Raw genomic sequence first — 24,634 nt, 5'->3', positions numbered from 1 at the left:
GTCAGCACCACACAACTGATACATAACGCTCACAGCATCAAGCCTGTCACATGCCAGCCATGGTAGCAAAACACAATGACACAGCTAGAGTGTAGTAAAGCAGAACAGTTGGTCAAATTGCCTGAAGGCTGCTCGCATGAAAGTTTTACTCCGAGAGTTCTAGCTATCGAAACTCAACCTTTTGAATTAAAGTTCAAATAAGCCCAGCGCGAGTGTGTAGTCTGGATTCAAGTTTCGAAGCTATTTATTTAAAATTCCGTAGTGTCGCACCAAAGTTATTCAATTTAAAGAATGATGCCAATGTTATTAACAATTTATTCTAAGGAAACAGTAGCCCTGACAGGCAACAATAGAGGGAAACGAAAAGCTTTCATTTTACAAAACTTTTCGGCACAGAAATTATTGTGGAATAGGCGTTTTAAACAAATGAATGTTACGCGCTTACCTTAATTTAGAATACAGTAGTTACAGTCCCACAATTAGGCAACAGTCGGTTCTTCATAACGGTGAAATTATACTATCAATGGTTAAATCGGAATCGATTGGTTTAAGGCTACTTGAAGAGTCTTAGACTTAGTGGATGCTCCAAAATTATTCCTCTCATTTGAGCTGAGACCAGCACATCACGTACACAATGACCAGTCTACTGTTTCACTAGACTACTTTCGCGTGCCCGACATTAGGTTACATTTTTTCTTTACCGAAAGTCGATGCGTGGGGAATTCCTAGCGGTCACATTTTCCCTTGGAAATGATTGGCCAGTTAGGGACTCTCACAACAAGCAACTGCTACAACCTACTACATACCCAAATCGAATTGTTATATCAATTCAAATAAAACCAGCAAGTTTTTTTTTTTTTTTATCACAATCAGTCGTTTAAGGCCCCTGTTTTTATGTTGTGCCCATTAATCTACGGGGGCGCAGTTTTGACCAGTTGGCTAAGTAAATGAAATATGGAAGCCTAGTATTTACATGTGGTGCGGCCAATAACCAAAATATTAAGAAATTATGTTCTAAACACCGTATGGCTATCCATACCCGTTTCAGTTAGCCTATAACTGCCGCTGAATAGCCTAGGCTGCCTAAAAGTAAAATGCTTAACTGCGCTTTTTATTAGGCTATTAGGCGTTTGTTTGTATGCAATAAGCTTACCATTTGTTGGAATTGCATGACATGCAAGTAGGCCTAATGATTGCATTCCTAGTTTATCGTTAGACCAAACATGTTGGTTGCAAATCACGGTCATTCACCTCCACCTAGTGTAATTTAGGCCTACATTACACTGGCAGACTTTTTTAGTGCTTTTAACTATTCAGTCAGATTAATGACTGATGAATGACTTAACATTCGACAGGAATAGAAGTATATCACTCTTCTAAGTAAAATAAAAGAGCAGTTCACAATGTTAGCGTGGAAAGTTAAGAAACCATTCGGGAAACAGTAAGCATACACCCACCCTGCAACTGACTCCTAAACAGATGACGTAATATACAAGAACGTCAGAAATTAACTGCAGCAGCAAGGAACGTTGTGCAAGAAGCGGAAGTAATACCTCTCAATGTATTACATTTGGAAACAGAAGGATTCATTAATTTATTCAAAACATATTTAATTATATTTTCATAAACATATTCACAGCTTAATTTGCCCCGACACACTTTCACATAATAATTAATTACTTGTTTAAACTTGGTGGTACCCTTCTACGATGGTATCTTCCTAGCTGTAGAGTCAACTAGCGGTGACAGATGTAATAGCCTAGAGCTAGCTACAAGCTAACTAGCTAGAAAGCAAGTTCGAGCGATTTTTCGAAAGGAATATTTACCGTGTAAAGACTTTGTAACAAAACGTAACATTCAACAACACATGTTCAAGTTCTATATGCCAATTGGATCATAATGTCAACACCAGCAAGACGTCGTTTAATGAGAGACTTTAAACGGTAAGCGAGGAAGAAAAAAGACCCGGGGCGGCTAGGTAGCTAGCTGGCGCTGTTAGCTTGTATGAGCGAGCTGTTGAATATTTGAAGGCTATGTTTGCAGCTTGTTGAGCTTATTAACTTGCTGACTAGATATTCTTGAATACTTGATACGTAGCTGCAGCTTTTTGTAGAGTGGACAGCTAATGTAGTTGTAAGCAAAAGAACTGTAATTCTCAGGCTTCAAGAGGATCCTCCAGCTGGGGTCAGTGGAGCCCCGTCAGAAAACAATATTATGGTTTGGAATGCTGTTATTTTTGGGTAAGTGATTGATTGACATGACATTTTAAAAGTAATGAAAAGTAATTATGGTCTAAACGTATTAACAATCATGGCTTTGATTAGTTAAGGTCATAAAGTTTCTTACTTTGGCTCTTTTCAAAGGGTAAGCTTTATAAGTACATTCTATTGAGGCTTTCTCTTCCAACAGGCCAGAGGGAACACCTTTTGAAGATGGTGAGTCTTGTCTACAGCCGGTTCTGGGCTGTTCACTCACTCATGCCCTGGAAAGTTGTAGTGCAATGATAAAAACAAGTGGTTTTATAGGGCTAGGAGGGTAAAAGTGAGCATATCATGTTGACCTTTAAAATGTTGTCTTTTAATGCAGAAAAACATTTGGACTTAGATATTTGCCTTCATTTGCACCCCCCCCCCCCCCCCCCAAAAAAAAAGAAACATTACCATTAACTTGTTTCATGTTTTGTTACAGGCACTTTCAAACTTACAGTAGAATTTACAGAAGAATATCCCAACAAGCCTCCAACAGTGCGATTTGTCTCCAAAATGTTTCATCCAAATGGTCAGTTGTCTACCAAGTCATTGACACACCATAATGATAAAGTATAATGTGGTCCGGTATATAATGTACCATACTTGTGTGTTGTTTGTACTGGGCAGTCTATGCAGATGGTAGTATATGCTTGGACATTCTTCAGAACCGCTGGAGTCCTACGTACGATGTTTCTTCAATCTTAACTTCAATACAGGTATGGCTTAAATAATGATGAGTTATTACAGATGATATATCCCAGAGTTGGCTAAGTTGCTGAAAGTCAGTGCCAGAAAGCCACCATGATGTGATGTCTTGTGTTCCATGTTCTAGTCTTTATTGGATGAGCCTAATCCAAACAGCCCAGCCAACAGCCAGGCTGCTCAGCTATATCAAGAAAACAAGCGGGAATATGAGAAGAGAGTTTCTGCCATCGTCGAACAGAGTTGGCATGATTGTTGACCTCCCCACTGTTCTGTGTATGAACAATATCAAGCCTCAAATCAGAAGAAACAACTTAAACATCTTACAAATAAGAAACTCATCATGCTTTGTATTCTTCTCCAATATGATTGTCTGTTCTATAGCCGTTGCTGAATTTGTCTACCTGTTGTGTTGTGGTTGCAGCTCATACTAATCTACTCATCCTGGGGGGAAAAGGAGGCTACATCTTTGTCAAATGTACCTTGTTATATTTGGGTTACTTGCAAATCATGCCACTATCTTTGATCTGTCACAAGGATATATATTTTCCATTTTACCAGAAAATGTGAGTTGGTTGGATGTGGTATTGACAGATGTTTTGAATACATACAGATCCTTTTCTTATGAGTGCTTTTTGCTTTTTTAATAAGGACATTTTGAGTTCTTTTTAGCCATTTTGAAGCTGTGGAGTGTGAGAACATAAAGTTTACTCATGGACCCCCTACCCATCACTTGTGGCCTTTAGGGGGTACACGTGCCCAGGGTTTTGATGACATTCAATGTCTCTGCCTTTGTAATCCAATGTATGGTTCTATATGTTGGAATTTGAAGCCTCCAAAAGTTTAAAACACAGCCTATTTAAAACTATATTCTATATTTGAAGAAAAATTGCAAGTTTCTGATGTCTAAAATTCCCACTCAGAAAAGTAAGGCTTTCCACCTTTGTGTGTAACGCATATTGTTGTTGGTTAACAACTGTTAATGTTCATACTATTTTCCGTTAATCGCAATCATTATTTCTACCCAACATTCAGTTAATGGTAGCAGAATGGCTGCCTTGGTGTGAAGCTTGTTCTAATGCAGTGTCCTCTTCAACTACATTTATGAAGGCATGCCTGTTTTCTTATAAAATGCACTGGTAACCCATGTAACAAACTGTACATTTTCTTGTAAATAAAATATACATCAAAAGTAGCCTAGTTTATTCAGGGTAAAGTTGTGTACACGATTTAAAAAGGGGATGCAAGAAGATTCCGCTCCACCACAGAAATATTTTAATACACTACATAAACACTGGTACAATGATAAACCCCTGATAGAAGTCACATCTTCAAGTTGAGCCAGTTAACGATTATCAGGCTTACTTTATTCAGTTACTACAGCTGTGAAAACAAGCAGAGAAGTTAACCGTATCCACAAAGACCAATACAAGTGTCATTTCACATACTGTCATAGATCACAGCTTGCCCAGTTTCAATGTCCAGGAGATCTTTGACACCCAAGGAGCCCACTTGAATTTGAAGGGTTATCCCACCCCCCATCCCAAGTAAAATAAAATTTAAAAAATGATCTTGAAAATATTTTCTCTGTGCAAGTATTGTGAATGGTTCTGGATATTATAGACTACTGTGTGATGTGAGCAAATAGTTTCAAAAGTTAACCCCTCACATTGTCCATTCCACTGAAGTGATCTAAAAACAATGTTCAAGCAAATCATTTACCAGTGGAACAGTAAAAACTGGATGGATTCTTTCTTTTGCCATAAAAATATACTATTGTGGGTCTTAAGATGATGATTATTGTTCAATTTATTACACTTCTAATGAAGCCTGCAAAATGCACTTTCAGTCAAGCTGTGTTAATGTGCATTAGACAGAGGATACAGTTGTGGAATGGCATGAGAGCAGGTAAAACAAAGACACCCGGAAAATATGTACTTGTATTAAAAAGCCCCCGCTGAAACGAACAATGCTTGAGCAATTCATTCAGGAAAAGGAATGCAGAAACCAGATTTGTTCCCCTCTCTACAATTGATACATTTGTACAATTTCAAACCAACAAAAGTATAAACACATGCTGAACTGTGTCATTTGTAGTAATTATGTGTAGTTTGTTGGAACTCTGCCATAACCAGTCAGTGAGAGGCCTGAGGTTTCACCAGTTCATATCGTCCCACCTGCCCTTCCTGCAGCAACTGGCCAATCAGCTGGTCTTTGTGCACTTTGCGGCTAACAATGAGAAAGCGTTGCCTGCCCTGTCCATACGACTTGCTCCGTAGTCCATACTTCTGAGATATCTGGTGAATTTGCTTGCGTTCATCATTGTTGAGCTCTGTTGAAAAGCGTAGGTCATCCTGGCGATCTGAGCTGACATAATTACGGATGATATCCTCAATATCCCGTTTGCCGAGCTGATGTCCAGGTTTGTCCATGTCCATACCCAGCCCCTCTCTAGAAAACTGCTCCTTGACTTTAATTGGCTCTGCAATGCCCTCCCCTTCGCGACCCAATCCGCCACCCTTCCAGCCCATCTTGCGGAGTAGCTGATTCCCAATGTTGTCCTCCTTGATCTCCTGTCTCATGGATTCCTCTCCTGCACGGGCCAGGATTTGGTTACGGGAAATGGCGTCAGCATGACCCTCCTTCCTGAGGTTAGATTTCACCACAGCCTGTGTCTGTCTCAGTGTGGCCAGCGCTTGCTCTGCTGCAATGTGCTTAACCGTCTTCTTAGGTCCAATACCTGCAGCTACATACTGGCCTTCTAGATACACTTCACATCTCCAGCGATGGTCTGGGAGCACAGTGAACTTGTAATCAGCAGCTACCTTATTAAATTGGGCTGTGTCATTGATGATACAGATGGCATTATCAGAATTCTCTAGGATAACTAGCTCACTCAGGTGTTTCTTTCTACCACCATGCTGACCAAAACGGCCACCCTGGGTGTCCGAGTGATTTCCACGAGAAGATTGTTGTTGTTGTTGTTGCTGCTGCTGCTGCTGCCTTGCTGCCTGGTTCATACGAAGCTTCCTCAGAGCCTCTTCGGCGGCTGTATGCTTGGAGGTCTTCTTGCTGCCTCGCGCCTGTGCCACCAGCTCATCCTGCAGGTACACACTGCATTGCCACGCACTGCTATTAGGCACTAGGTCAAACTTGTAGTCAATTTTCATACGATTGAAGGCAGCAGAGTTGTTGAGAATGCAGATGGCGTCATGAGCATTGTCAACGATTACAAACTCGGTCCAGTGCTTGCGTTTGTCAGGCTCATACTGCCCCTTGGAGCTAGGAGTCGGTTTATCTTCTGGATTACGGAGAGCTGGTAGAAAGGCTGGTGTAGGACAGTGCATCTGACACACCACTATATCACTGACCAAAGAATGTCGATACTTGCGCTGCACAACACGCACCTCCACTGGTTTTAAAAAGAGCTTGACTGCCTGCTCTGATGCACGGTCCCTGGCTCCATTTTTACTGCCAGAGTATCCAGTAGCAAGGTAAACACACTGGCATCTTAGCTCACAGGCATAGCCATCAGACGGTACTTTCCTGTTCTTTGGGAGGTCTCCTGGAGGGATATCCTTGAGGTTGACATAGATGTACTCTGGATTAGTCTTACAAGCTTGGATACTACGACTCAGGATGAAGTTGTAGTTGGGAGCATCAGATCCGCTCACGAACGCGGGGTCTCTAGAAGTGACAACCACAGAGGCTGCCACTCCTGAAATCAACTTTTGCTTCTCGTCCAAAGTAGCTTGGGATATAGCGAGGGGCTGCGAACAGCCAGTGACAGAGGAAGGTGTGGGACTGCTTGTTCCTGGGCTGCTGTAGACCCTGCTGAATGCCCTGCTGGATGACGGTCTGTCCTGGTGCCCAAAGCCTATGCCTTGACGTCCTGAATCCCAGGCCCCCGACCGACTTCCCCCTCCATATCCATCCGATCTGTGGGCCTGAGAGTATGAATCTGAGTGCCGAGCGTTGTGGGCCTCATATCTAGCCGAGTAGTCCTGCTGAGTTTTTGTCATGTAGTTTGAGGTGGATCCCCGGCTACCATAACCTCCAAAACTGCTTGAACTACCCGTCGGTAGGTCTCTGTTTCTATCCCTGTCCCTGTGGTCTGCCCAAGAGTCAAAGCCATATGACGAAACCCTGTCAAATGCAGGTCTAACTGTTGAGGAGCTCTGAGCCCGACTGCTGCTGTAAGAAGAGTGGTCCAACTCCCGCTGCCTAGTGCTGCTGTATGTGTCACCCCTCCTGCGCTCCTTATCATTTTCCTTCTCATCATTGCAAGATCCTCCACTGCTACCACCACTGACAAAGTGTACAGGCTCAAACCTGGGTCTGGAGGCAAATTTGGATACAGGCATTTTCCTCATGGGTTCTTCTCCTACAATTAATAGAAAAAGAGTTAGAATCCAGTTAATAAAAATCAGGATGTGAGTATATTAGCAGCCAAATGCAAATATTGCATCCCTCTGGCTAACAACATATGTACCTGGCAAATTTGAAATTATAACATTACTCACTGCCATCTGATGAATTGGGTCTCTTTTTAGCTTCAGAACTTGGAACGAGCTCAAAGGAGGGCATTTCGCCTTTGTCAATGCCTTCTGCCATCTCCAGTACCTTACAAATCAAATCTGAGCCATACCTGGTCAAAAAGACAAGTATTTTCCATTACTGTTACATGGTAAATGAGAAGACTTGCAGGATCCGCTACATATCTTTAAGTGGACCAACACAACATTTAGTAGCCTAAATGCCTAGTTCGGTTTTACAGCTAGCTAGGAGGCTACCTTAGGTTTCAATGTATGGTGTGAAATAACTAAGAGGAAAGTACAGGGTTATGACTCTTTAACTAGACATTGTTACCTGCAAAGCTTCACGACCACCGCTTTACCCACGCACGGGCCACACACAACCCAGACTGGGCTACAGTAGCTTAGCTAACTCGTTCGAACGGTGTTAGCATCATTAGGCCGGCTAGTTTGCCTATAGACCCCGGACGATCTGAAGAGGTTAATTTACATAATGCAACTACACTTGCAGGTAATTATATACACAAAATGAAGCCAAATTAATAGCGAGCTAAATAAACCGCACCAAATGTTTACGCTAAGAAAAATATATAATATTATGCGTTGGGGAGCTAGTAATACAGCTAGCATGCGTTAGCATTCAAATCCTCGGCGACATGACGCAGGCTGCAGTGACAGATCAATTCACTGACAATAAGACAATCATTCAGCAAGCGAAATACTCAAGCTCCCGTACAATCTTCGTCGGTTGTAATGGAGCTTGCAACCAGCAAATTTGCAACTAAAACCAGTCAGTTATGTGAACGTAAACTACAAAATGCTCGCCAGAAGTGACGCAGTAGCTAACGTTAGCTGTTCTTGGAGATGGCTTCTGCTGCTAGTAAAGAGCAAGCACATCATCATTCAAAAAAAGCCTACCCAGCATTAGCCGACACGTACGGGAATTGCTAACGTTATCTGGCGGTATAACTAGCTCTACGCCTGTAATGTGTTCTTTAGGCACTGTTAATACCTCCAGGTTCGACGTTTCTGTCTGCCCTTGGGTTAGCCAATGCGTATTTCTTGAATGACCCGTTGTATGTGACAACAAGCTTGCTTGGTAGCCTCGCAGAGAATCTGCCTCCTCGCTAGCTGTTAGCTAGCTAGTTTGCCTCACTTCTTCGGCCTCGTTGACTTCGGTAGAGGATGATGACATCCGCCGTCACTAGCCAACTGCGCGCCGACAACATTTTGATTTGCTTGGCTTTGAATGGACAGGCACATATTTCAGATGGTCATATTTCCGTATTATCAGTCACGAGTTAGTCTATTTTATATGTACCTGGTCATTTCTTGCTCAATAGTTTAATATAATTAGAAGTTAACACATTTTAAAGGATAACTAACTGGCCGTTCTCATTTCCGCTTGATTATACACACATAGCGACTATATATTTCAAGTTAAAAGTAGCTGCAATGTTTTTTTTTTCGTTCAGTAAAAATGTTTTGTCCCCAACACATGTTTTGTAATGAAGCCTTCTGAGATTTGCTTTGCAACACTCAGTGATAATAATAAAAAATCGGAGCGGCTCGCTACTTCTTACCAAAGATGGCAAGGAAAGCATGCATACCATGCACACGTATGAGAGCGCTATTTCTCCATTGAAATACATTTTGTATTGCTTCCACGTCCCAAAAACACACGTTTTGGTTTTACATTTTGCTAGCCCCTAACAAGTTGCAGTTAAAGTGGTTGTGGTTTGTCAATAGATATGATGGTGGCAATTGCAGGTTCCTAGCATTTGGTGGCACTGTTTTTTGTTCACAATGATATCCTGAAATTAAATTTCACACTACAGGTTTGGCTGTATGAAGTAGGCAGAGGCCTAAACGAAATAAGCCCAAAAATATGACACGTTTTACTTAATAATTTTATTGAAAATGTACATCAATGGGATCAAACTACAATCAGATATTTTATGAGCAATTCGTGAAGTGGTAGGGTTATGGACTAGGAGAGGTGAATTTGGCTGATGCTAGAAAAATGTATGTAAATTTCTTACACCACAATGTTACTTTACACAGAGAGGAGAGTCACGTCCAAATATCATATTTCATAAACAACAGGTCTCCACTTCAATACACAAAATATATCCTTATAAATTATACAAATGCATGAGTATCTTTCTGTTTTTCCACATCTGGAATTAAACTCCATCTCATTATAATATTTGGCAATATGGGTGCTGAAATTTGTGGATAGAGCAAAAGTATGCATACTTGGAAAGAACACACAAGATAAGCACCGGTCAAATAAAAGGAGTATTTAAGAAAGAGTGCAAAACAGAACTGTAATGGGTGAAAACAACAATGGAGGGAAAAGTCAAGTTCACATGATAAAAACAAAATAAATCAAATAAGACATGCATATTACAGAATTGGCTGGTGAGAATTAATGCACAATGTGTAAGGAGCATTAAATGTGACCTACATGGTATTTAATCAAGGAAAACGTTTGTCTTTTGTCACCAAGTATCTTCAAGACAAGAAAAAAATCCAGCAAGGCATTATAAAATAAATGAGAAGGAATACATAGGCTATGTTTTATCTTCATTTGGATAGCAATGATGGTACAAAGTAGATAACTTTGGACAGAATTTCCTAAGAAATATTTAACAGTACATGTGTTTAACTTTAACAACACAAGTATGTCTTTGGGACTAGTATGTGTTAAATCTTTGAGGGAAACTACCTTTTTGAAGAGTATGAAGAATTTATGAAACAGTGCCCTTGTCTCTGGTGGCAAATTGAAAATTATGATTGTCCAAAAAATGTATGTAATGCTAAATTAACGAGGAACCCTTGGCAGTAGCAAAATGGTTAATGAAAATGTATTAATTAGCTGTGATTATCTTCTACAACATTGTGAAGTACATGCAGAGACACAGCTTTGTTCATATTCACCATGGCCGTAAATTTATTTGTACAGGCCTACCACTTGCTGAAGTGTACAGTTATTTGGTGGCAAAACATTAAAAAAATTAAATACCATGTGAAGCCCACATAAGGCCATATTCAATAAAGCAGATGAGATGAAAGTTAAAAAAGGTTGATGCAGTGAGAAAGACAGGAAGAGGTCTTAGTTCTATAGAGGAATGGGTGCTTAGTTCTTGTTGAAGCTGCAATCCCCTCTTCAGACAGGTGGCCAAGACAGATTAAAAGAAGCTAAAGAGAAAGAGAGAGAAACAGATACAGTAAGTGCAGGTTAGAAGTCATACGTAAGCAGCCAGCAAGATCATTTTACCAGTGGAAAGATACAATATCAAGACTTAAGACTTTGGATGGTTCAGTCGGAAAGCGGTAGTATTTTGCCAACATTACTATCAGAGAAGGCTTACACTTATGAACTAAGGTAAGACTGTAGCACACACTGCTTTGATAAATGCCTACATTTATGTTCTTGATATAAATTAGATACATTTTAAATAATAACATGTATATTGGTTAACTGCAAATGCAACAATGCCCTGACATTGGAAACACAATGGTGTTTGTTGTCAGTTAGTCAATACTACAACAGAGCATAAACGTGATAGTGAACAACAATGTTCAACAAGTGTCTATTTAAAAAAGCAAATATTAATGGTCATATTGGTCAAATCATCACAACAAAAAAAGCCACATAATAAATTAGCATGATTTTAGTCACACAGCAGATGTAAAAGCACAAACAAATAAGCAAGTAGCCCATTTAGTCTCACAGCAAGTATAGAAAGGTTAGAGCAGCAGTGAAATACATATATTGTTTGGTTAATACATATTATGCAGAGAACATGATATTTAGAAAACATAGTAGGCTGGGGTCCACATAGCCTCAGCATTGGGTACTCGTTGTACCCATAAAGCCTGGTCCCTTAGCAAAGCTTGGGGCGGAGGACCTACTCAGTGCAGAGCCAGGGATTACTGCAAAGGAAAGTGAATACACACAGAGCAATGAGCGGATAATACAAAACACCTTAAATACTCCCTACCACCTCGTGGAGCTTAGCTAGGACAACCGTTTCCCCAACTGAGAAACCTGAGAGGTCAGTATGAGAAGCTGCACACAGCAACACGCTGTGTGAGAATGTGTCACACCAAAAAGAGGAAGACCATGCCTCTGTGTGAGTTACACATTTTGATCATTTTGAAGAAAAATAAAGCAATTACCTTTGGACTCCTCAAACTCAAATGTCTTGTAGTGGGGTACACTGGGGTTTTTGAGCATGGATACACTTACATGCTTAAAGTGGTTCCGGAGATCCTTTTATGGACAAAACATATACTATCTAAGCATAGGTGAGACTCAAATCCAGTCAACCATTTTGGTCTAGTGACTGAGATCTTTCAGCATTTAATCTGTGCACAACAGCCACACACCGAGTTTGACACCTGAATTATTTCTCCTATACACCCACTCTACTCTAAAAGAACTGTGTTACATTGTCCCATTGTAATACAAATTAATAGTTTTCACAGTTAAAACATTTGAAATTTGCCCTTTATTACCTTTGGAAATAAAGTTTCTTTTGTTCAACATTGATACAAATGCAATACTGATTCCCATGTGATTGCTATTTGGTTAGATGGCTTCAAATGTGATTTAGTGCATAGGAAAGTCACAGTTGCACTGACAATATAAAAAATAATATTTATGAAAATGTCCAAACGTGAAGGCTAAAACAAGTAAGTAAGCAGATATGGCGTAACAATCCATGATTCATGTATGGCAGGAGAAGATGAGAGTATTAAGCTAATGTTTGCACATGCACCATGCTAGAGTGAAACAACATTAGCAATGGAATAATACCACTCTGTTCCAGGGTGGAGTGTTCTGTGAATGTATAGCCTCATACATTATGATTTTTTATATGACTTTCTCTTTATAATAATTGTCTAGAACATAATTCAATCTTTGAAAGGACATAAGTGAGTAGTGTGACAGTCTGAGTAACTACGCACGCAAGCACACTCTGCTGGCTTAGTTATACTACAGTTTGTGTTTAATCTCCGCATCTAAAAACTCCTGCCAGTGACAAAGCATGTTAATGTTAAACGCACGCTCAATCATGCTTAACAGCTACACAGATATTCTTTTTAAGGATAAGATACTTTCCATAAAAAAAAGCTGAATAATGGCTTGCGCAACACCATACAAAAACAAGCATCTTTAGCACAAAAAAAGGATGCTTCCGAGTCAAGGATTCCATTCACAGTAATGGCTTGATTCTTCCACAGAGCAGGGGGCATATGTGGGGTTGGAATGGGGAAAGGGTGAGGGCAGGGCAGGGCAGGGCAGGGCAGGGCAGGGCAGAGGCACTGCAGGGAGGATGGGGTGACAACTCATTCACAGCTGGTTGAGGGTGCACTTTTCTACAGGAATCCTGAACTGGAAACGAGAGAGAAGGACCGTTATTGCTTTTGACGGGTTAACATCAACGCTAGACATTCAGTAACATCAGAAACACAATCAGATCTGGGTTAATAGCAAATGACATGTTGAAGAGAACATGTATTTAGAGTTAGGCATAAACAGACATGTATCCCTGAAGGGGATACATTAACTTTTCTGAGAACTAGTTTATCAGCTATATAAGGGGTTTAGACTTTTATCAACCCAGTTGTGGTTTCAACAGTTTATGTGGTTGTCTCACACTGCTCATTTCCTGACAACATGGCTGTGCATCGGCACTGCTGAGAAAGCAGGCTGTTTTCATCACTTTGAACGGAGACAAGCTGGACCGAAGAGTGAGAGTTTACACAAGCTGTGAGACATCCGTCTTCCTTTCCCCTCCTTGTTCCCCCCATGGGTATATCTGCAGGAAAAACATGCTGCAGCTCTCTGTGGACTTGCTATTGTATCTACATTGGCGATGTTTCTGTGTCCTTGTAAACAAGGATGGGCCTTGAGGCTGTACGAGCCTAAACTCTGCCTATTTCGACTCTGCAGTCTCTGCTCAGGCCTGAATGGCTTTCTGTGTTCTGGTTGGGCAGGGCAGGAGATGGCAGGGGAGGAACACAAAAAGTAGATTGTTGTGGTGTCCGGGGGCATGAGGGGCAGAACATATTATGGGGGCTAATGAACTGGCTATGAGGGCTAATGATCGACAGCTACGCCAGTTTGCTGCCCTCCAGCCAAGCCGTGGGTGGATATACTGGTGTTAATAATGAATGCTAATGGCATAAAGGCTCTATGTGGACCCTGATCTGGGGGGAGACAAAACACAATTGCTTAAATTAAACTACCTTTTAAAAGGCAAAACTACCTGATATTCCTTAATGCTTGGATGGTTTTAAATGAACACACATTGACATGGGTGTTCTCTCATGTACTTGTGTGCATTTGTTGTTGGTAACCATGGGAGTAGCTCAGTGAACAAGCCTTACCAGCATAGGGTGTCTCATGCAGCATGCAGGGAGTAGTTAACTGGAAAACATGGATGCAACAATATTGACACGTACATTCATACATTCACATGCACATGCCCCCATGTCACAACTATTATCACAGAACAAACATGCAATAATCATGTCTTTTGGTTACTGAGGAAACTGAAGACCCCGTCTTTGGATTCAATGATCTAAACGAGACCACACCCCCTCTCATCACCTAGTCCTAGGAAGTCCTGTTTGCCTCAGTTACCCATAGACATGTGGTGAATGGACAGACAAAAGGGCCCTGTGTTTAAACAAACACAGTTGCCTGGTGGAAAATCAAGGAGAGCATTGGAGACAGCAGGGGGGAAATGACAAAACTGTCAAGGAAATAACCAAGAATGAAAAAAAAAGAAAGAATTAAGAACCTTCTCAGTGCAAGTGTCTTCTTCCTTTCTAACGGGTGGGTGACAGGGGTCACATCAGCTTGAATACACAATCAGGAGTCAATACCGTCATGATGGGGTCAACACTGTTAACATACTGTAAAACTGATGCCGTCTATTCTGACGCCACTATTTTTCACTTGGCCGTCGACAATGACCCTTACCACCAGGCCAGATAGAGTCCCTAGTGGTGCTTATGATTCAGATACTTGTGGGACTACATCAACAAGTTCATATCATTAGCCTCTCTAGAATGTACTATGCATTTTTTAAGTGTCTAAGTGTTTTCTTCCTGAGGAGGCTGTAACTCAGTGCCATGTCTAATTTCTGGGAACTTCTATTCCACAGCTGTAAATGGAGAGTGATCCCCTGCTAGTAAGTCTTCAAGACCAACATCCATCCTTGCTCCAGTTCTACATAATCTGAGTCAGCTACGGTTGATCAGTGGTTACCTATTAGAGGCAAAGCCAGTGCTCAGTGATAACATGAGTGGGACAAATCAAAACTGTGCTCACAGTTCAAGGAATGAGTCAACACTAGGCATTTGAACGTTTAAGGAGACTGAACATGTTGATTTGAGTGTGTGCCAGGCTTCATATCTTAATAAGTACAACATCACACAGTGTGGTCAATTAAAGTGGTCAATACAATGACACATTGTGGAGGAAAAATCACATTGTGACACATCCCCAAAATATTCATAAGGCATCAGCACAGTTAATTGCACATATTATTGACAGTGCTCAGCAAAACAAAGAATCTCAGAAAGAATTGTTTATAATGTTAGAATTGGCTCCTTGTGGTTTTGGGTTTTAGCGTCGAAGCTGCTCCATGTGCATCCTCGGAAGCCCTGAAACCAACACCTGCCACTGTGAAGACGCAAACAGAGAGGCTACTTACTTTTTCCTCTCCTTGTCGCGCTTGAGTGTGGTGGAGCCCCCTGCTTGCTGGGCTTGGTTTAGCAGGAGCTCAGCAGCAGTCTTTTTCTGCTTGAACATGTTCAGCTCATCGTCCAGGGACTTCTTCTTGTCCTCCAGCTTCTTCTTCTCATCCTGGTGGAGCTTCTTCAGGCGGTCGAACTTATCGTGCAGCTGTGTGAGCGTGGGGGTGAGGCAAAAGGGAAGACATGTTTCATAAGTTCTCAGAATCTCACACGGAGCCCAAGTTTACTTAGCACCGATGTCCCATCTGTCATGCTGGCTCGCACACCTCTTTCTCTGCCTCTTTGAGCTCGGCCTCCTTCTCCTTGACCCTCTGGACGAACATCTGCCTCATCTCCTCCTCCTTCTTCTGCAGCTCACCCATGAACTCGTTCCTCTTGGCCTCGTAGGTCTCCTGCAGACTGGGGTCCAAACAGGGAGGAAGATGGGAGACAGCGGATTATAAAAATGAACCTGTACAAATTAAAACGAACGAATGTTGTAAAGGTAGTCATGGTACTGTACTCATTTAGCAGATGCGTTTACACACGCTACATCCAGTGCAGGGGATTTTAACCTGCCACCATTTAATCTAAGGTCAACTGCTCTAACCAGAGATATACCTTCCATAAATATATTGTTTTTAAGTATATGACAATAAAGGTGTATGGGGAGAAGGAAAAGATGGAAAGAGGTAGGAAGATAAGTTCAAACAGCCTAGGCGAGTGGGTAGGGGGCGGAGGTCATACCTGAAGGGCTTGCTGTCGGGGTCTGTGTCCTTGAAGCCCATCTCTTCCAGTTTGCAGCGGCGGTAGAGCTCGTAGTGGCGTGTGTGTGTCTGCTCCCTCAGGTCCTCCATGTTCACCCTGATCAGCATCTCTCGCAGCTTCACAAAGTCGCAGTGGTTCTCGTTCTCCACTGCCCATGACAACACAGTGACCTGCGTCAGAGCCAAGCTACTTTCCTACTCCATGCTCTCCAATAACTGACAAGGGCCATGGGTGACCCCTGATTCAGTATGGATTGAAACAACGATTGTGAATGAACAGAACCACGTATTTACACAATTGATCACAGGCATTAGTGATACAGTAAAACCACCACTGGCTACTATGTTTGTAAGCATGCACATGTACACACAAGAGTTCAGAGACCCATAGATGTTCAGTGGCCCTTGGTATGTCATGTGCACACACGCCCACAGGAAGTAGTCCATTGCACAATGTCAGAGACAGCCCCAGGCAAACTCCACTGTATTTGTGTTGGGCAGAGCAGAGCTATTGCTTTTTCATAGACAACTCTCCCACACAAACACACACACACACATTCACAAAGCCACTACACAGTGAATGTGATAAGAGCAGATGGGATATGGGAAATGTGGGGGCAGTATCATGTCATCTTAAACTATCCCCATCTGTCACATGCAAACCATTGTATTTGTCTAATGCCACTATCTGTTAATGACTGTCCCTCTATTAGCTGTTTGATCGATAAAAATGATTTCCTGTTTCGCCTTGGCCAGTTCAAAACAAATCAATGTTATCCTGGTCTGTGACATGCCAGTCCTTTTCCATCTCTTTACCATGTCAGCTGACAGCTGCTGTGGCTCCAACATACATGTATGGAGGAGCAGCCAGCAGTGTTGAACAGACACACATTAACAAAGTTACATAAGCTGCTACTGCTGAGCTCTCACTGCGTGCTTCAGTCGGGGAGAGAAATGAGTGGGAGGAGAGGAAATGGCGGCAGAGCGGGAAGATCCCCCCCCTCCCGTCTCATTTCCTGTGTGGGGCGTGACCCCCGGCTTACCCTGCACCGTCCCCCAGGGGTACTGTCGCGCCTTCACCATCTTGTTGCCGATCTTCACCTCTTCGGTGCTGCCTACCACGGCGAAGGGCAAATGAGCCTGCGGAGGAGCACAGACATCGGAGACGAGCGGTGTCAGTGTGCCATCGACACCTGGGTCCCCTCCGCTATTCACCCCGCCTGTGTGTCTTTCTCTCACGTCACACTAACACCACGCTGGCACACAGTATACAATTTGCCTTCTGTGACAACGCGTGATATCAGCCTGTTAGCACACATTTTAATTTAGCTTCTTAGGGACTTATTTTACACTGGAACGTTCCTCTGGGGATTGTAGCAGCCAGGCGTGGACAGTTAATCACATATACACTGTGGATAGGGTCATGGTAGACGGGTATGACATTAATTCTGGATGATTTTTAGAGAGTGCCCTGTGATGTGATCCGGCCAGAGGCTCTGACAGAGGTTAGGGTCAGTGGCCTTTTGTCGGAGCAGTGGCCTTGCTAGCTGAGGTCATTAACTAATGTTATCAGCTGAATCCTCCACAGGCAGTGGCCGCCATCACGCCTCACGGCCAGCTCGGCTCGTTTGTCAGCGGCTACAGGCTCTTTCCCACACAGAGCTTCCTGCAGCGAGGGCTGGCCGATTGTACGGGGACGCTCTGCTCCCCTCCCAGTGTGCTAAGGTTTCCTCCCAACGTGAGTGGACACAGACGGCACTGCCCTAGTGCTGCTTGTTGTTTCAGGGATCTAGGAATTAACCCGCACTGACACTGGGACACAAGTGATGGAGCTAAGCCTTCCGAGTCCTCACAATAGTACTTATTTGTACTATAATATCCACAGGATGCCCCATAATAATTTCTCACTACTTGTCTAAAAGGGTACCACACAGGTTTTAGCTTACGTTCATGGTGGAGTTGATCTCTGCCACCGTCTCGTCGTCAGTAGGGAACTGGTAGATCTGGACTCCGTTGCTGACCAGCTCACTGGTGATCTTGATTTTGAACTTGGTCAGCTCACTCTTGGAGATGGCATCTGACTTGGCAATGATGGGAATGATGTTGACCTGTAAATGGTTTGTTTTTAAGATGAGTGACAGCGGCAAAACTCAGACACAATGCCCACAGACACAGATATGTATATAGGCAGCGTAGGAAAAGGACAAGCATAGCTCCCTTTTCACAAAGGCTAAGGAACTAGAACCAAAGATACAAAATCTGACCTAGTTTTCAAACGGATAATGCAAGAGAGGTCAACCCTTACCATTCAGACCTTGCACCCCCCACTGTGCCCCCCCCGTACCCCCCCCCCCCCACACACACACACACACACTGCCTTCCCCCAGCCCTGTCAGTTTCAGCCCAGCTGAGTCTGCTAAGAGCATCTCCTGTGCAGCCAGGCCATTGCATCACAGCTAAGCCTGCTAACCCAACTGGGGAACATCTGGACGAGACAGGATATAAATAGACCCTGGGATCTCCCCCACCCCCTTTTCACTGAGAATCCTCAATTTGAAGGAAGGAAATAATCGGGGGTTTGAAGATTCAATATTAGTATCCAGTTTCAGAAAAGATGAAAATGGTGCTCGTCTCTTTTTATTCTACCAGGGCTATCTCTCTTTGGCAGTCCTCTCTCTAGCTCCGGGGATGTTTGTGAATAAGGCACTTACAACATAATCAGAGCGCGGAGATAAAAATAGTAAGGACACGGTAGTGTAGCACTGCCAGAGAGAGGAGGCGGTGGACGTCCTCCTTATACTCCATATTCTAAAGAGCTCTACAAACACAGTATGAACCATCCCATGGAATGAGAGCTCAGTGAATGGCAGCCATTTCAGAGGAACACAAGCTCCAACCAACTACGTTTGCGGCAAACAAAACACAGCTAAAGGGGGGTTGAGAGAGAGGGTCGGTGCGGGTTTGGAGAAGGAGGTCAATACTGTACACCTCCACTACATTGGAGCGTGAAGGAAGGTTAGAGACTTGTTAAACTTAAGAGACATCTACGCATCTCTGAGGGATAATTCAGCCAAGAGACATGCAAACACACACACACACACACACACGCACATCACTGTCGCATCACTGTGGTCCTATCTCCTACGCCCCTCAAGCCTAAGGCTGTAGCCCTTCTCTAGCAGCCCTCTGAAGATGAGTCAGGATGCTAGGCGGATGCTCGGGGCTGTGTGGATGTGTACACAAGAGAGGTTCTGCTCTGGATAACACTGCAGTGAGAGACTGCTGGGTGGGCACAGCTGCTCTGGCAAACAGTAAACGAGGCCCTTTGTTCCAACGCCAGGAGTTCTATGCAAATAAGGACATTCAGGAAGGGACCTCGGAAAAAAACAAGTCAACCGTTACTGAGACGGCATGCAGGACCTTAGATTGGTGTTTCACGGCTGACCTACACCAACGCGATAACTGTCCTGGAGCCCATCTGCGATCAGACAAATGGCACAGAGGACCAGTTTATGACCCATAACTGAATCCTAACAAACAGCAATGCAGCCTTACAAATGAAACAGAAGATGACTCTTCAACACGTAGATGGCTTGGGGAGAGAGCTGCCTGCATGTCGGTCAAGAGCCAAATGAGCAGCCTTCCAATGGATGACTGTGTCTCACCTTGCTGTCCAGCTTCTTCATGGTGACCAGGTCCAGGGATTTGAGGGAGTGTCCAGTGGGGGCGATGAAGTAGAGGCAGGCGTGGATGCGTGTGTCGTGGTAGCTGTGTAGCGTCCGCTTGATCTTCAGCTCCTCCTGCAGATAGGCCTCAAACTGGGCATCGATGAACTCCACAATGGACTTGTAACTGTGGGGAGGCACATGGGATGGTTCAAGACAGGAACAACAGGTCTGACAACTGTCCCCATGGGAGTTACTCATCTGATCCCTTTGTAGGCTTTTATTTACCCATATTTTAAGTCTAAAGGGCTGCTTGGTGTGTGAACAGGATCTCCTTAGCTAGTGATTAAGGCCAGTTTGTTCTTCAATCCTGGTGAGAGGGTGAGTGAGTGTCTGTATAACTAAGCTGCAGTTCCCAATAAGCAATCGGCTGAATTCTCAAAACTGGTGTCTCTCGTTAGCAGAGAATCAAAAGTCTGAACTTGGGAGGGATCTGGGAAGGCATGGATTAGCGTGCAGGAGAAACATCAAAGAAATACCACCCCCGGCCAAGACAGGAAAGATGCTCTGCACCACCGGATGCTGATTTGCGTCTGTGATTGAACACAGATCCCCCACCCCCACAGCAGCCCCTAGCCACCCCCCTTTAAATACAGTTACTGTTTGAGGAGCTGCCAGGGGGCTGCTCACATGGCTGGCCCAGGGCTGGGTCTGTCTGTCTGTCTGTCTGTCTGTCTGTCTGTCTGTCTGTCTGTCTTGTTGCAGCTAGCGCTCAGATTCTATTAATCCACTATTAGATTCAACACTGATGTGAAGTCTGTCTCTGAACCTGGAGCTGTGACCTACAAGAGGGTTACAGTTCATGAAACTAGCACAGCCACGCCCTCAGGCCCACAAGAGGAACGACAGGCCTGGGACTGAGGTTGGAACTGGAACTCACATGACACCATCTTCTGTCTGATCTCCCATGATATGGGGGAGGGGGGATCAGATGACAGCAGACAATGTGACATCATCTGTTCACTATATAACTTCAATCGTGAGAGAAATGACAGAATAGACTGTTTCAATGAAAAGATGGATCACTTGACTGAGCTTGCCCAGTAAAAGCTGTATTAAAAGTCATACCCACTAGAGTATAATAGAACATGTAATACACTCTTATTATCACACTAATACTCAATAAAAACAGGTATTAGTTTTCATGCAATGACTAAAAGACAGTTGAATGAAACCCAGGTGCTCATGGCTAAGGTTATTAGTGACAAACTCATGCTGCCCTGGCTGGAGGGGAACGTCTCATCTCTCACCTGTCCTCTTTGTTGATCTGGTCTCCAAAGCCCACAGTGTTGACCATGGTGAGTTTGAGACGCACGTTGCTCTCCTGGAGCTCATAGGTGTTGGACTTGAGCTGGACTCCAGGCTGGTTGTGCTGTGTTGGCTCACCCTCGAACTTGGTGTTGAACAAGGTGTCCATAAGAGTGGACTTCCCCAGACCCGTCTCCCCTACGACACAAATATGTAATATGTTGAGCTTTGCAGCTTTGCTATGGCTTTCACTAAACCAATAATGCCTGGTATAATGTTGTAATTCAAAGTTATTCTTTGTTAAGGGTGCTTTTGAGCACAGAATGCACACTTTTCCTTTGTTCATTGCTGCTAAAACAAATGCAGTTTTTTTCTCTTCAATTCAAACAAAGGCTGCAGATTTCTGTACGCCACCAGAATGTTAATTTTACGATCACTCCCTAATTGTCACTTCCTCTTACATTTTTCTTTATGAGCCTCTCGCTTGAGTTCTCCCGAGCTTTTGTTAACCAAGAATTTGCTTAATAAGGAGACAAAAAAAGATAAACTGAAGAAATCGGTAATAACCGAAATCCTCTTCAAGGGCAAGTAGATTAAATGTGACATGCTGCAGCTGCACAGGACCTCAACCATCGTGTTGGAAATGTGATTCTGTGTCAACAGCGAGGTATTCTTAACACACACTAACGTTGATTTTTGGAGCAGACCACGAGAGAAAGGGCGGTAGAGAACTGACTCACTGATGGTCTGATGTATTCTGACAAACTCATGCTGTTCGAGGCTGTCAGCTGACTGAGTCAGTGCTGTTTCTCTCCCTGTGAGGAAACCTATTTATGTTCCTCAGGGCTCCATCTACACACACAGCACACCAACAGGGCTTTGCACTCACTCAGTGTTCTCAATTCTGAGCCTTTCCCTTTTGAGTGCATACTAAACAGTGGTGAGTAATGGGACAACTCTATGACAGTTCTCTCCTCCCATTTCCTGTGCCCCGAGTCCACCTCAGGTTATTGTGAAGAAGTTTCCGTGGACCCTCGTCCTCAAACATCTTTAGGCCAACTAGGAGCATCTCATTTAAAAGAACTCCAGACCCAAATTAAAACTGGGTCCACCAAGGGATGAAGAGAATCAACTTGGAGACCAATCATAATAAACTCTAATGGAGTCAGGCAGTTGCACATTTTTTTCTCCCTTCTCTGTATCCGCTGTTTTGTTAAGACCACAACCACAAAACTACATGTCACATTTGGAAACTTCAAGTTAAGCTTCTGGAATTTTACAACTTGTTTTCTAACCCACACACCAGACTTAACTGAGATGTTGCGCGGTTTATATTTTTGGTCCCTGAAGGACAGTGATGAAGAACATTGAACCCTCCTAATACAGTTGAACGAGACTACATTTCTCTCCTATGAGTTATGACCAATCAAATACAGTTATTTACACTTAATAAAACTATTGAAAACATAAACCTAACCCATAAATAATTTACAGCCAACACATCATTCAACTTTATTGTGATTGTTTGAGGCCTGCAAAAACCTGTGTTGTGATGTTCCATTTCATTTGTTTTCAGTATTTCACATCTGAACCCAGAACATCTTTGAACAGATGAATATGCACATCCCATAATAACCTAGTTTGACCAGTTAGATATCCATGTAAGTCAAACAGTCAGATAATTAGCTTTACAAGTAGTGTAAAAGCCTGACATGCATTGAGGCCAATAAGTCTCATGTTGCCTTGAGTTGGAAAAGAAAATGCATGACACTCACCGACGCAGAGGATGTTGAAGCAAAAGCCATGGTTGACAGACTTGTTGACCAGCTGGTCAGGCATGCTGTCAAAGCCAACATGGCCGGCAAGAGGTACAGCCCGAGCACCTTCTCCCTGCAGTTAAAGCATAAATCTGTTTTAGGACATCTGAATCGCAGTATAATAATTCATAAGGTGGACAGTAGATTGTGATCTATCAACTTAATAGAACACAACAGCAACATTCATTTCAATACATACTACAGGTGCTCTGTGATTCACTTCCTGTTTCCTGTAGCACATTTGCTAACAGCCAAGACTGTGCAAAACTACAAAGTACATATATGGACAGCGATTTTGAGAAACACAGTAAATACAACCAGCCCTGATGAAAAACAACACAAAACTGCCTAAACCCTGGTATATTGCCAATTAACATTATTCTGCTGTGTGTGTACGTGTTTGTGTGTGTGTGTGTGTGTGTGTGTGTGTGTGTGTGTGTGTGTGTGTGTGTGTGTGTGTGTGTGTGTGTGTGTGTGTGTGTGCGCGTGCGTGTATCTGTAGGTGTGTGTATCTGTAGGTGTGTGTGTGTGTGTGTGTTAGAAGTAAGGAAGTGCACGTCATCGTGCATCCTCTACTCTACATCTATACAGGATGGCGAGGTGCAGAAAAGCAAGCAAGGAATTTAGATTACATGCCAAAAGAGCCCTACAAAGTCATGCTTACCCATCCATTACATAGCCTATATATCATAACGTAAAATAGTTTGTGGATTTAACCAACTGTTAAATATCAGTAAAAGCTAAATTCTTCAATATGTTTGACAAGGCCTAGTTAGATTTTGGTTTAAACAGCTGAGAGGCTAATAGGAACAGCAGAGGGCAGTTCTTAACTTGACAAACACTCCTCTGCTGCCCTACATATGCAGCATTCCAAAACCAAATGCTTAGACTACTTGGAACACTATCTAGAATTATTATATAGCTAGGCTCGTGATTGGTGGTCATTCATTGCTGCACTGAGTGAAATTATTTGCCAAAAGTAGGTTCGCTGTCTTCCATTGTCTAAATTCAGAATTGTAATTGTCCAATTTTGTATTAGCCTAGGTTAAATAACCTATGCTATTACGAAATGGTTAGCCCATTTCCACGCTAAAAATATTTCACTATGATTAGACAACGCCCGAGTCAAATAACGGTACTGACTTGACCTGAAACAATGCGATCAAAAGGAATCGAACACGAGAACAGTTACAACTGAAACGTTGATAATGTTTTCACAAACCGTTAATGAGTGTGGCCTATTTATTGGTCAGTAATGGTAGTATGAAACTGAAAGTATATAAATCCAATCCTGAATTGAGCTATTAAGCTATAGGCCCATTATAAGTTTATTATCTGATGGGAATAAAGCATCGCGCACGCGGACTATTGTAGACCATCAAACGTTGTTACTTAGTCGAGACTAGCATATCATAATTTAATATAGGCTATTTAGCGGATATATTCTGTGATAAATATGGTGCAAAGGTATATATACTAGAAATGTGATATAGCATGAAGGCTAAAGGATCTGAAATAGTAGTTAGTTTCACCTCGTCCACATTTGTTCTATAGCACACTATAAGTATTTACGCTGTTTATGTCCAATGGTTTTCAAGTAATTGCAGCAAATAAAACAGTAAGGCATCTTTAACTGTGGAAGCAATAGGCTACTCACCGCTTGCCTGGCTATTTCAGTGGCCGCCATGGTACTTTCAGTAGACCCTATGCCAGCCCAGGAAGCCGCACATAACACATTCGACGGAGATGGCCTCACACACGAAAGAATGTACCACTTCGTAGATCATATTCTGGAAATCAAACATGACTGCAACATGTTTATGCAACATT

At 42.9% G+C, this 24,634-nt stretch overlaps 4 protein-coding genes across 9 annotated transcripts in view; 1 reads left to right on the top strand and 3 right to left on the bottom strand.

The window, feature by feature from the left end:
- elf1 (E74-like ETS transcription factor 1) overlaps positions 1-670 on the bottom strand; it is a 31,899-nt gene extending 31,229 nt beyond the window's left edge. The window contains exon 1 of the mRNA XM_084690914.1: positions 446-670. The gene's annotated coding sequence lies outside the window, so the exon portion shown is untranslated. The remainder of the gene's footprint in view (positions 1-445) is intronic.
- An 837-nt stretch (positions 671-1,507) lies between these two features.
- On the top strand, positions 1,508-4,143 carry ube2a (ubiquitin-conjugating enzyme E2A (RAD6 homolog)). The gene is made up of 6 exons (XM_084690913.1): positions 1,508-1,943; positions 2,160-2,240; positions 2,410-2,435; positions 2,689-2,778; positions 2,877-2,965; positions 3,082-4,143. Exons 1-6 carry the CDS (start codon positions 1,900-1,902, stop codon positions 3,208-3,210), a joined length of 459 nt encoding a protein of 152 aa, XP_084547039.1. The 5' UTR covers positions 1,508-1,899; the 3' UTR covers positions 3,211-4,143.
- nkrf (NFKB repressing factor) lies at positions 4,127-8,896 on the bottom strand. 2 transcript variants are annotated; one of them, XM_084690911.1, is made up of 3 exons: positions 8,499-8,896; positions 7,475-7,599; positions 4,127-7,335 (listed from the first exon to the last, which is right to left on the bottom strand). In XM_084690911.1, exons 2-3 carry the CDS (start codon positions 7,563-7,565, stop codon positions 5,087-5,089), a joined length of 2,340 nt encoding a protein of 779 aa, XP_084547037.1. In that variant the 5' UTR covers positions 7,566-7,599; positions 8,499-8,896; the 3' UTR covers positions 4,127-5,086. The 2 variants fall into 2 exon arrangements, with proteins under 2 accessions (XP_084547037.1, XP_084547038.1); XM_084690912.1 differs by lacking the exon at positions 8,499-8,896 and adding an exon at positions 7,821-8,446.
- Positions 8,897-9,382: 486 nt separating this feature from the next.
- On the bottom strand, positions 9,383-24,573 carry septin6 (septin 6). 5 transcript variants are annotated; one of them, XR_014744811.1, is made up of 11 exons: positions 24,462-24,573; positions 22,763-22,877; positions 20,990-21,185; positions 19,680-19,866; positions 17,961-18,122; positions 17,058-17,154; positions 15,995-16,163; positions 15,535-15,667; positions 15,226-15,416; positions 14,308-14,365; positions 9,383-12,893 (listed from the first exon to the last, which is right to left on the bottom strand). XR_014744811.1 is itself a non-coding variant. In XM_084690905.1 (11 exons), exons 1-10 carry the CDS (start codon positions 24,489-24,491, stop codon positions 13,928-13,930), a joined length of 1,284 nt encoding a protein of 427 aa, XP_084547031.1. In that variant the 5' UTR covers positions 24,492-24,573; the 3' UTR covers positions 9,383-12,893; positions 13,892-13,927. The 5 variants fall into 5 exon arrangements, 4 of the variants coding, with proteins under 4 accessions (XP_084547031.1, XP_084547029.1, XP_084547030.1 ...); XM_084690905.1 differs by lacking the exon at positions 14,308-14,365 and adding an exon at positions 13,892-13,931; XM_084690903.1 differs by lacking the exon at positions 14,308-14,365.
- Positions 24,574-24,634: the final 61 nt, after the last annotated feature.

Source organism: Hypomesus nipponensis, chromosome 1, assembly GCF_054491055.1.
Source record: "Hypomesus nipponensis isolate SF chromosome 1, ASM5449105v1, whole genome shotgun sequence".
In the NCBI taxonomy this organism is placed as follows: Eukaryota; Metazoa; Chordata; class Actinopteri; order Osmeriformes; family Osmeridae; genus Hypomesus; species Hypomesus nipponensis.
Note: the sequence above shows the minus strand (reverse complement) of the source record. Positions and strands in the feature narration are given on the sequence as shown.